Source organism: Sapajus apella, unplaced genomic scaffold, assembly GCF_009761245.1.
Source record: "Sapajus apella isolate SASKATOON/1434 unplaced genomic scaffold, GSC_monkey_1.0 scaffold62, whole genome shotgun sequence".
NCBI lineage: Eukaryota > Metazoa > Chordata > Mammalia > Primates > Cebidae > Sapajus > Sapajus apella.
The window spans coordinates 1,333,660-1,345,083 of record NW_022437002.1 but is presented as its reverse complement, the minus strand read 5'-3'; the positions used below and the strand labels follow the sequence as shown (position 1 = coordinate 1,345,083).

The window sequence follows — 11,424 nt, the reverse complement described above, 5'->3', positions numbered from 1 at the left end:
GGCTGTAGACACAGCTTTGGACCTGCCCCAGACTCTTCCTGTTGAGAGAGCCGCTTTGGCGGCCTCGCAAACCCCGCACCTCCCTCTGGTCCCTCCGGGACCCACAAACAGTTTAGTCAGGCGCCACCACGTGGGCAGCGGAGGAAGGAAACGCCCTTCACAAGGAGCGTGGGGGCGTGGTCACGCGGCGGGGCGGGGCGCAGGCTTGTGGTCGCTGGAAGATGACGTAGCCGGGGGCGTCAGGCTCTGTGTTGGTAGGAGGGAGCATGTGGGTCTGCGGCACGCTGTGGTGGGTGCGAACCCCCGGCCGGCTGTGGCGGAGGCTGCTCCCTGCTTCTGGCTGTCACGGACCTGCCGCCTCCTACTACTCTGCATCCGCCGCGCCTGCCCGGGTCCCGGCGCTTGTCTATGGGCACCACGGGGATCCAGCCAAGGTCGTCGAGTAAGAGACGGCGCCGAAACCGGGGAAGGGGACTGGGGTTTCTAGATGGCTTTAAGACGATGTGGACTGGGAAGAGAGGGACAGGGTCCGAGGAACGGGGCAGAGACTAGCAAGACTGAAACTGAAGCCCAGGGCGCTTTGGGTAGCTCAGAAAGACCGTACTTGAAGGTAGTTGAAGACCGAGAGGCACAATTATTAGGATATTAATGGCTGATGTTTATTGATCGGCTATTGTGTCAGGCAATCCCATGTTTAAATGGATGCTGTCATTTAATTGTCACAACAATGTTTTAAGGTAGTTACTTGATTTATCCCCGTTTTGCAGATGAGAAAACAGGCATAGGAGGTAAAAGCACTCGTCCAAGGTCACACAGCCAGTAAGCGACAGTCTGAATTTAAACCTATGTCTGACTGACTGACCTGCCTGAGCTCTTACTCTCTTATTTTTTTTAAGGAATTTTTCAGAATACTTTTGCATTCATTTGGATCTTCACTTGTCAGTAAAGAGTAGGTCATAGATCATTGTTTCCAGAGGGCAAAGGACTTGCCCAGAGTGATATCGCCAATAAGTGATTGGAACAGAGACTGGAATCCATGGCTTCTGATTCCAACCTCATGCGAGTTCCTCTCCATTGCACCGTATATGCATGCATCTTGGCTTAGTTAAAAAGAGCTGCTTTGGTGCCATATAGACCCCAAGTATCTATATTTGGTCAAATATAGGCGCAACCTCTTAGTAGCTGTTTGGTCTTAGAGAAGTCACTCAACCTCTTGTTACTTTTATGACTTTGTCCTCCTAAAATTCTGTTTGATCTTAATTCATGCTTTTTGCATGTGGTTGATAAAAACAGCATGTTAGTTGCCAACCATTATAAATTTGCACATAAATAGTCATTCAGTAGGGCCATCGGGCGCTAAAGTGGAGCTAAGGCAAAAGCACAGGTCTGGGAATCAAAATACTTAGGGTCAAATCCTTGCCCTAACTTGTCCTAGGGCTAGGGCTTTGCATCTGGCAAGTTACTGAGGTTCTCTGAGCCTCCGTTTCATCATCTTCGAAAATGGAGACAGTACAGACAAAGTTCATAGTGATAATCAGCTAAGATCGGTGTAGTGCTCTCCACCAAAAAACACCTGCAGACTCTCGTACAGTACCTTCTTTTTAACTCTGTGATTCCCAGCAACTAGTTTGATTATTTTCCAAAGGGTAAGCAAATGTGGTATTACTTTAATGGTTAAAATTCAGTCTACGGCTGGGCACAGTGGCTCATGCCTGTAATCCCAGCACTTTGGGAGGCCGAGGCGGGTGGATAACCTCAGGTCACGAGTTCTAGACCAGCCTGGCCAATGTTGGGAAACCATGTCTCTACTAAAAATACCAAAAAAAATTAGCCAGCCTGGTGGTGGGCGCCTGTAATTCTAGCTACTCAGGAGGCTGAGGCAGGAGAATCACTTGAATCCGGAACACGGAGGTTGCAGTGAGCCGAGATCATGCCACTGCACTCTAGCCTGGGCTACAGAGCAAGACTCTATCTCAAAAAAAAAAAAAAAAAAAAAATTCAGTCTAGATGTTTTGACAGGTGGTGAGGATAAGCCTCAGATAAATTCAAGGTCATGCAGTCAGCCCAGCCACATCCAGCATTACAGAAATTGAAAAGAATGTCGAGAAGACACATCAGTCAGTGAACTCCAAATTGTGTGTTGATTGTAGGTAATAAAGCATTGTGTCAGGGAAGAATCTCACTGAGGACTGTATTGTAAGGAACTGGTACAGCTCTGATGAACACTCCTCCATTTCCAGGAAGGTACCCCACGTGAGAACCATGTAGTGCCTCTCCCACGGACTTGTAGTTTGCGTTTGCTGCAGGACCTGACACAAAACAGGTGCTTCTAAAATGGTAGTTCAATCTAAATCTAAATGTCAGAGAAAAGTGCACCTTTTATTAAGTTCTACTGTGATGATGAGGGAGGGCTGGGAATGTTCAGCAGCTGACTGCAGTTGCCTCCTAACTGATTCCCTCCTCTCTGAGAGCCAGAGAAAGCTGGAACAGCCTGGTCTGTTTGCAGGTGCCACTTAGGAAAAAAAAAAAAAAAAAAAAAAAAAAACAGCTTCTATTATTTCCTTCTGTGGAACTTCAGTAATTTCCCTCTAGCTCAAAACAAGATACTTCCCGCCGGGCATGGTGGCTCACACCTGTAATCCCAGCACTATGGAAGGCCTATGTGGGCAAATCATGGCAAAACCCTGTCTCTACTAAAAATACAAAAATTAACCGGACATGGTGGTACACGCCTATAGTCCCAGCTACTCAGGAGGCTGAGACAGGAGAATTGCTTGAACCAGGAGGCGGAGGTTGCAGTGAGCCAAGATCATGCCATTGAACTCCAGCCTGGATGACAGAACAAGACTTCCTCTCAAAAAAAAAAAAAGATACTTCCACAAAGCATTATATTCAACTCTGGCTTCATAGCACACCATCTGTAGTGCTTTTATTTATTTGTTTTTTAATTTGCCAACATGGACTATCAGACAGCTTTTATTTATTTATTTAGAGATGAGATCATGCCATGTTGCCCAGGCTGGTCTTGAGCTCCTGGGCTCAAGGGATCCTCCCGCCTCGGCCTCCTGAGTAGCTGGGATTGCAGGTGTGTACCGCCACACCTAGCTTGACCTATAGTGCTTTTAGAAACTACTGTACATATTCCTAGGCCCCACTCCTGAGGTATTTAGTAGGTCTGGGATGGCTTGAAGCATCTGTTTTTTTTATAGCTCTCCAGGTGACTGTGCTGCCCAAGCCAGGCTTGAGAACTACTGCCCTGTGGATACAGACTGTCAGACAAGCAGTAATTCTCCACGTGCTCCAGAAGGGCGACTTTTCTTTCTGACCCAGATTCAGGTGGCTTTACTTGTTCTCATATGGACTGAAGCCAGAGACTGGGATTCTCTTTGTAGTCATGTCTTACGAGGTTTAGGGTAACCACACTGTCACGGAAAGAATCAGGTGTCCTTTATACATCCTGGTAACTGGGTGTCTGGGTCAGGTTACACGAGGTAGGGGTCATGGGACTACCTAGAGTCTGAGCAGAGCATTCTCAGAACTGGTGTGGTTTGTAATGATTGCGCTGTGGGCCAAACCTCTGTGAGCAGGAGGGAGGGAGCAAGGGACAGCCTGCTCAGGTCTGAAGGCTGCGAACTCCTCAAAAGGAGGCATCCAGGTTTCTCCTGTTCTCACATCCCTGTGTCCACTCCTGTTGGCCCCTAAATATTGCAGCTGTTCTCTCCTAAGTAATTTTTCCCTGTCCTTTGGTTCCTTTCCCTTTTTTCCAAAATGGGATCCCCTAAATAACATTTGGGCCTTTTTTATTTTGAAGATTGGACTGCAGATCTAAGTAAAGTAAGACTGTGCAGAAGAATGCAAACATTCAAGAAATTTCAGAGTTCTCCATTGCCACTGTCCCTTGCTAGATTCCCTATCAGATAAGTTCCCAGAAACCCAGGGGCCAGGCACGATGGCCCCCTGTAATCCCAGCACTTTGAGAGGCCAAGGCAGGCGGATCACCTGAGGTCAGGAATTGGAGACCAGCCTGGCAAACATGGCAAAACCCGTTTCTACTAAAAACACAAAAATTAGCCAGACGTGGTGGCAGGTGCCTGTAATCCCAGCTACTCGGAAAACTGAGTCAGGAGAATCACTTGAACCTGGGAGGAAGAGGTTGCAGTGAGCCAGATTGCACCACTGCACTCCAGCCTGGGCAACAAAGTGAGACTCAATCTCAAAAAAAAGATAGTCCCCAGAAACCCTTAGTTCTTCTCTCGCCTTCTTTTTTTCCTGAACGTTCCCTTAGAACTTTGCCATTCTCTGGATCTTCTGGTGAGAACAGCTTTCATTTATTGTATACCTGCTGTATAGCAAGCATTGGGCTAATTGCTCCTAATATATGTAGATGTAGGCCTGAGGAAACAATGGTGGTCACCTCGAATGACTTTTCTTTTTTCTGGCTGATCACCCCAAGAAAATGACTTTTTTTAAAATAAACTTTTAAAAATATTTTAAATAAAAAATAGAGATGAGGTTTTACCATGTTGCCCAAAATGATCTCAAACCCCTGAGCTCAAGTGATCCTCTTGCCTCAACCTCCCAAAGTCTCAAATGAATTTTGAGAATGAGATGGACTATAAAGTTGGAAAAAAGACAGGTTAGAAGAGAAGGTGAAATTATAGGTCGTTCAGGCAATCCAACTTTCTATGCATAGAAAGGGCCGCCCCAACCCTGGGAAAAATTAGAAATGCTATTCTCTCTCTCCTCCCCTTTTCAGGATCCTGAGGCTTTTGTAAACCAGCATCCTGATCATCTTGGCTTTCTCAACTGCCTGCTGCTAGTGCAAAAATGAAATGAAACTAAGCTGGAAAACGCGTGGACGTAGACCCATTCTGTCTTTTTTCTTTTTTTTTTTTTTTTGAGAGTGCAGTGGCATAATCTTGGCTCACTGCAACCTCTGCTTCCCAGGTTCAAGTGATTCTCCTGCCTCAGCCTCCTGAGTAGCTGGGATTACAGGCATGTGCCACCATGCCCAGCTAATTTTTGTATTTTTAGTAGACAAGGGGTTTTACTATGTTGGCCAGGCTGGTCTTGAACTCCTGACCTCAGGCGATCTGCCCACCTTGGCCTCTCAAAGTGCTGGGATTACATGTGTGAGCCCCTGCACCTGGCCTACCCATTCTGTCTTAAGCCAGATGGACTTTGGAGGGGCAGGTGGTGGGGACCCAGGCTGTGATTCTCACTATAGGGCACTGTTTACTCTCAGGAATTTCTTCTTCTTACGGTTGATATAAAGCAAAACTCTACAGGTGACTTGATTTTTAAACCCAAATTTTAGTGCTTTGGGAAAAAAATAGCATTTTGGGTTTGGTGCTCCGTTTAGAGCTCTTTCTTGTGGTCATGAATGGAGTGGGAACAGAAGACACTGATACTATAAGTTGGCTAGCATGTATTCTCTGAGGGTTTACTGAGTGCAAGGCACTGAGGGTACAGAGACGAATCTGATGTGATTGTTGCCCTCAGAGCCTCACAGCCTAGTAGGGTAAATGCTGTGATGGGTTATGTTCAGAGTACTGTGGACACCCAGAAGAGGGGTACCTAACCCCCTCGGGGTAGTCAGAGACTGCTCTCTGTAGACACGGTGTAAAGTGAGTGCCCCAGAGATCCAGTGAGCAGTATATGAGGGGAGAAAGTGGAGAAATGTCCCAAGCAGAGGAACCTGCCTGTGCAGAGACCCAGAGAGAAGAGGAAACATGGTGTGTCTGGTCAGTCCATGTTTGTTGACTGCCTACTGTGCACTCATGTGTAATCCTGTGAGAAAGATGTCTGCTGAAACCAACTCAGAGGGGACTGCCCTGAGACCACAGGGCTCAAGCCTAAGCAGATTCCACATCCTACAACTCGTACAGTACCTTCCATCTGGCCTTCAGACTAGGCTGTGCAGTTTAGGGCCAAGCCCTGCTACCCTGGTTTTCTCGTTGTCACCTCTGAAGGTAAAAGCTGCAGGCACATCCCCTAAGAATTGCACAAAAAACTGGGGTTTTCCCTCTGTCCAGAGAGTCTGGAAGGAAAGCTACCCCTCGGTGCCACTCCAAGCTGTGTCTTGCCCTCTCCTAGCGGCTCTGTGGGATGAACTGACCTTTCTCACCCTGGATGCGGAGAGAGGGGTCCTCATTTTAGAGAAGGAAAGCAAAGATGACACAAGCTGAACCTGTGGCTCAGGATGTTTCTTGCCTGTGTTCCAGTCCCACCTCTGCCACTGATTACGGCAGTGAGGAAATCACATTGCTCTCCAGCTATCTTCAGCTACTCTTTGATAAAATGAAGGTCGGCAGTGGTAGATATGGACATGGATGCTGTCCCCCTCCCCTATGCCACATGCAGACCTTCACAGTCCCTTTCCATAGACCTCAAAACCTACACTCCTCTCTATCCCATTCGCCCAGACAACACTGCCTGCCAAGACAAGATGGAGCCTCAGCGTCCTTCTTAGCATAACATTGCAGCCACAGTAATTATCACGAGACATGAATCCTCTTTGTTCCAGCAGTTGTCCGGCTCTGACAATTCTATGAAAGTGACACAGACATCAATGGCCTGCTTGCCAATGGTTGCTCCAGCAGCCTCCGGGGAGCAATGGTTTGGCTTGAAATCTGGGATCGTTGATTTCACCAAGGACCCCCTTGGCCCTTGGTTGGTTACACAATCAATAGCCCTCCCAGCCCCCAGCCAGACAAGAGCTGCACAGTTGTGTTTTCACCCATCAAAGAGATCCAAGCAGCTGCAGGCAGGGACTATGCCCCCAAGAGCTGGCCGTCAGCAAGTTGAGTGACAGACTGTGCTTGTAGTGGAGTTTCCCTGGCGTCAGCAGATGTAGAGTATCATGGGGCCCGCAAACTTTCTGGTTCTCTTATTTGAGGGAAAGTAGGGAATTGAGAAGGTTGGGAGAAGTTTTCTTTGCCAACTGGATAGAAACTTCCAGAAGTTACCCTAAGCCTCTGATTCCTTCAGTTCAAAATGAGTGTGCTAAAGAGCCAAAAGATGAGCCCTGAATGGTGGGAGTCCTGGAAGCCGGAAGAGACGCAGGGAGGGTGTGGTTGTGTCCAGCACACCAAGCCACCTGGAACCAAGGAGCTTTGCTCAGGGAAAGGAACTCTCCCTGGGAGCCAGGCCCTTACAAGCTGTAAGCTGAGGAACTTCATTGCCTCACAATTTCCCAGTTGTAGCCTGCTTATTAATTATTAGTCAAATCCTAGAACGGTGTACCTAACACACCAGGCATTTCACTGAATCACAGAAGGCAGCTTGTTGGTGACCAGGGGACTGCAGACAGACTGGGAGAACCACATGAGGTATCAGTTACCTTCACTCAGTGCCCTGTGATGACACAAACATTCTTGCTTCTGTGCTAAGCAGCTGAGAAAGTCTCTGGCCAGCGACAATCTCTCCCTACCTGTTCTTCCTGCTCAAAATGATATTGACCGTTTGATGTACTTGAGTAGAAGATGAAAGATAAGTACAAATGATTGCTAATTAAATGTGGGGCGCAGGAAAGATATCTTGGCAGAGCTAGCTAATGCCCACCTTACACAGCAAGTATAACTGTGCCAGTCCCCAGGGTACTGGCCTCTTTTCCCCCCTCTCAAAAGGCTCTTTCTTCTGCCTGCTTTTGTCTCCCTTGCACTTCCTATGGCATCACAGGTGTACAGCCTTGGCCTCAAAGGAGCCATTGTGACCTTATCCAGGCTGGGATCTGTCCATTGAGGGCAGCGGCATCCCCCCGAGTTGCATGGCGCCATTACACTCACAGAGGGAGGATGTGAACGGTATGGGGGAAGCAATTTGAGATCTAGCCAGGCTGGGTTGGGTGCCTCATTTGTACTCTGAAACATGGCCACTGTTTCCTTTGGTGAGGTCTTTTTCTTTTAAAGAACAGGGAAGAAATTGCTATCATTACACTAGAGGTTTAACTCTTGGAATTCAGGCTTGGTCCCTGTTTTCCCTCATGTCTCAGCAGAATGGTATCCTTGACGACGTGGTTAGCACTGTCTGCGGGAACAGCAGTGTCTGTGGTATTGATGGCGTTCCCCGGAGCAGGACAAGGCTGGCCTCCCTGATGAGAGGCACCTGAACCCCCACCTCCACCCCCAGGCTTGCAGCAGGCGTGGGGCCTGCCCCGGCCCCCATCTACCTGTGTTCGCAGCTTCAACATAACTTCCCGTCGCCTAGACCCTCATCCCTGCTTGGCCCTCTTTACTCTCCTTCCCTCCCTCTTCTGTGAATCTCAAATGCAGAGCTGATATTTTTCTTCTTCCCAGAAGACAAAGAAGAGAACGGGGGCCCAGAGCATCGTTTCTCAAACTGCTGTTTGAGGTAGGCTGTGCTGTGAAACTACTGCAGTGCTCCCAGCCCGCATTCAATCTGGAAAGCTCTGGATGGCACAAGCTACATGGGTTTCTTTACTCAGGGACTTCTCAGAGCCTTTTGAGTAACATGTAGTCAGACTCTTGAAAGAGGGGCGTAGTAGGCAGCATTTCCTAAACGTACTGGATCCCAGGAAATACCTAACAGTATCTCCAAGAAAAAAATCAGTACACACAGTGTAGTGAATGCTGGCAGAGGATTGAACAGCCTGCATTTTGGAGTCTAGCTTAAGATCAAGACCTGCCTCTTATGCTTGAGCCAGTTATTTCTCTAAGCCTCAGTTTCCTCTCCTTCAAATTGGGGTGATACCACCCTCCACATAGGCATTTTGAGAACTGAACGGCATCGTGTATATAAAATGGTGAGCATACTGGGAGCACAGTGAGCCATTGACATAAGTTGTCATTTCATTGTTTAGTGTAATCGCCCAGAATAAGTTTTTCGACTCTCCTAGACTCCGCCCATCCAGCCAACTCACAATTCTGTTTGTCTAGCCTAAGCGCTCTCTGCTCTGTATGCATACTGCAGGTCACCTGTGTCCCCTCTCCAAATCTACTCTTCCTTCCTCCCTAGCTCAGCATTCAGTTGTCCAAGCCAAAGGCCTTGGAGCCATCAAAGACTTCCCTTCCCTCTCACCACATGGAATTGGTCACCAAGTGACATCAGTGTCGCTTATTTAAGAGATTTTATGTTATCCAGTCCTCTCCATTCTCATGGCTCTTACACAGACCACACCTGTTGCCTGGCCTACTCTTGGGTCAGATTCTTTGTCATTCCCTCCGGCCAGAAAACCTTTTGTCTTTTCTCATTCCACCCTGTAAATGCCTGTTTATCCTTCAAACCAAACCACGGTATTTCTTCCAAGGACCCTTTTCTAATCTATTTTCTTCCTCCCACCAGGCTAGACACTGGTAGCCAACTTTAGCACCACGAGCCTCCCTCTGTTATAGCCCTTCTCCCAGTGTTTCCACAGATGGGTTCCTAGTCCATCAAGGCCCTGGGAAGGGGATTTATGTTTTTCCCTGAGCCAGGGTCTCCTGTTGCCCAGGCTAGAGCGCAGTGGTCATTCACAGGTGTGCTGATGGTACACTGTAGCCTTGAACTGCTGAGTACAAGCAACCTTTTTTCCTCCGCCTCCCAAGTAGCTGCAACTGCACGTGCATGCTACCATGCCTGCCTTTATTCATCGTGAAACCCCTTGGCACGGTATCTCACACTTCGACTGTCAATAAATATTTGTTGAATTACGTTTGCTTGAATTTTCCAAAAAGGTGCTGTCTTCCTTTTAGTGACTCAGTGACTCTTCTCAGAGATATAACCAGGGAACTATTTCAAAGGTTTCCTTGGATATTGCTACAACTGATAACTGCTGTCATTTTCTCAGCGTCTACTGTATAGGTACTACCATAAATGCTCTACATACATTAACTCATTGAATCCTATGAACTGGGTTCTTGTGTTATCCCATTTTACAGAGGAATATTCTGAGGTTTATCAAGCTGATAAATAACCAAGGTATGATTCAAACCCAGGGCTGCCTGCTTCACTCCAGATTCGTGCTCTACCCATCATTTACGAACTGAGATCTACCTGTACTCTCATCTTGACCACAGTCATCTAGGTTTTTAAGAAGTGCAGTGCCGATGCACATTTGATGTGTATGCCTAGACTGAATTCTCTTAACAATAATCTCCATTTTTATTTGAGCCCATCTTTCATGGGTATTTTCCTAAATAGCCTAGAACCAGGAACAGCAAGTACAAATAGCTAAGTCCCTTTGACTTGGGCCCTGCCCCTGATTTCCTAAATGACTGGCACTTTTTTTTTTCCCCGCCCAGGCTGGAGCATAGTGGCATGATCTCAGCTTACCGCAACCTCTACCTTTTGGGTTCAAGCAATTCTCCTGCCTCAGCCTCCCAAGTAGCTGGGACTACAGGTGCACACCACCACGCCCAGCTGATTTTTGTATTTTTTTTAATAGAGACAGGGTTTCACCATGTTGGCCAGGCTGTTTTTTAACTCCTGACCTCAGGTGATCCACATGCCTTGGCCTCCCAAAGTGCTGGGATTACAGGCGTGAGCCACCATGCCCAGTCATGACTGGCACTTATTCCACATTTTCTCACTAGAGAGAAGAGTTTGATCCCAGATATGTGCTCAACAGTGAATTAAGACTAATTAATGAGTGAGTGCCCTCCAGGGACTCACAGTCTAACAAGGAGACAGCGCATACCCACACATTCTGACTACAAAACTAAGTGATTTGTAAAAACAGCTCCAAACTCAGAGTCTGAAAGACCTGAATCCAAATCCATATTTGTATCTGCAGTTCCAAAATCCTGAAAGCTCTGGAAGCTGACAGTTTTTTGTTTTGTTTTGTTTTGTTTTTTGAGACAGAGTCTTGCGCTGTCACCAGGCTGGAGTGCATGGCGCGATCTCGGCTCACTGCAATCTCTACCTCCCAGGTTCAAGCGATTCTCCTGCCTCAGCTTCCCGAGTAGCTGGAATTACAGGCATGCACCACCACACCCAGCTAAGTTTTGTATTTTTAGTAGAGATGGGGTTTCACTATGTTGGCCAGGATGGTCTCGATCTTGACCTTGCGATCCACCCGACTCGGTCTCCCAAAGTGCTGGGATTACATGCATGAGCCACCGCGCCCGGCCAGTTTTTTTCTATAACTCATGTGAATGAAACCTGATCTAACATGAGGTTTTCATGTGGTCTTTATTCATCTCACTTAGCATGAGTATTCCTACATTTTCCTGCAGAAACATTCGTGTGTTTGATTCCAGGGTGCTGCAACAGCCCCCACTGGGACTGCAGATAATACATGACTCCAAGAGTTTTGAAAAGGGTGTGAGCCGGGTGCGGTGGCTCACGCCTATAATCCCAGGGAGCCGAGGGATTTGGGAGACCGAGGCGGGTGGATCACGAGGTCAAGAGATCGAGACCATCCTGGTCAACGTGGTGAAACCCCGTCTCTACTAAAAATACAAAAAATTAGCTGGGCATGGTGGC

At 47.5% G+C, this 11,424-nt stretch overlaps 1 protein-coding gene and 1 long non-coding RNA gene across 5 annotated transcripts in view; both read left to right on the top strand.

Moving 5' to 3' along the window:
- Positions 1 to 209: 209 nt before the first annotated feature.
- The window catches only part of MECR (mitochondrial trans-2-enoyl-CoA reductase), a 48,758-nt gene continuing 37,543 nt past the window's right edge, over positions 210 to 11,424 (top strand). For 2 of the 4 annotated variants that reach the window (XM_032246655.1, XM_032246656.1), the window contains exon 1: positions 210 to 442. In XM_032246655.1, the coding sequence (XP_032102546.1) occupies positions 267 to 442 (176 nt within the window). In that variant the 5' untranslated portion in view covers positions 210 to 266. The remainder of the gene's footprint in view (positions 443 to 11,424) is intronic. The other 2 variants (XM_032246654.1, XM_032246658.1) reach the window with 2 other exon arrangements.
- The window catches only part of LOC116529145, a 10,036-nt gene continuing 3,695 nt past the window's right edge, over positions 5,084 to 11,424 (top strand). Inside the window, exons 1-2 of the long non-coding RNA XR_004259404.1 lie at positions 5,084 to 5,530; positions 10,956 to 10,965. This is a non-coding gene — a long non-coding RNA (uncharacterized LOC116529145). The remainder of the gene's footprint in view (positions 5,531 to 10,955; positions 10,966 to 11,424) is intronic.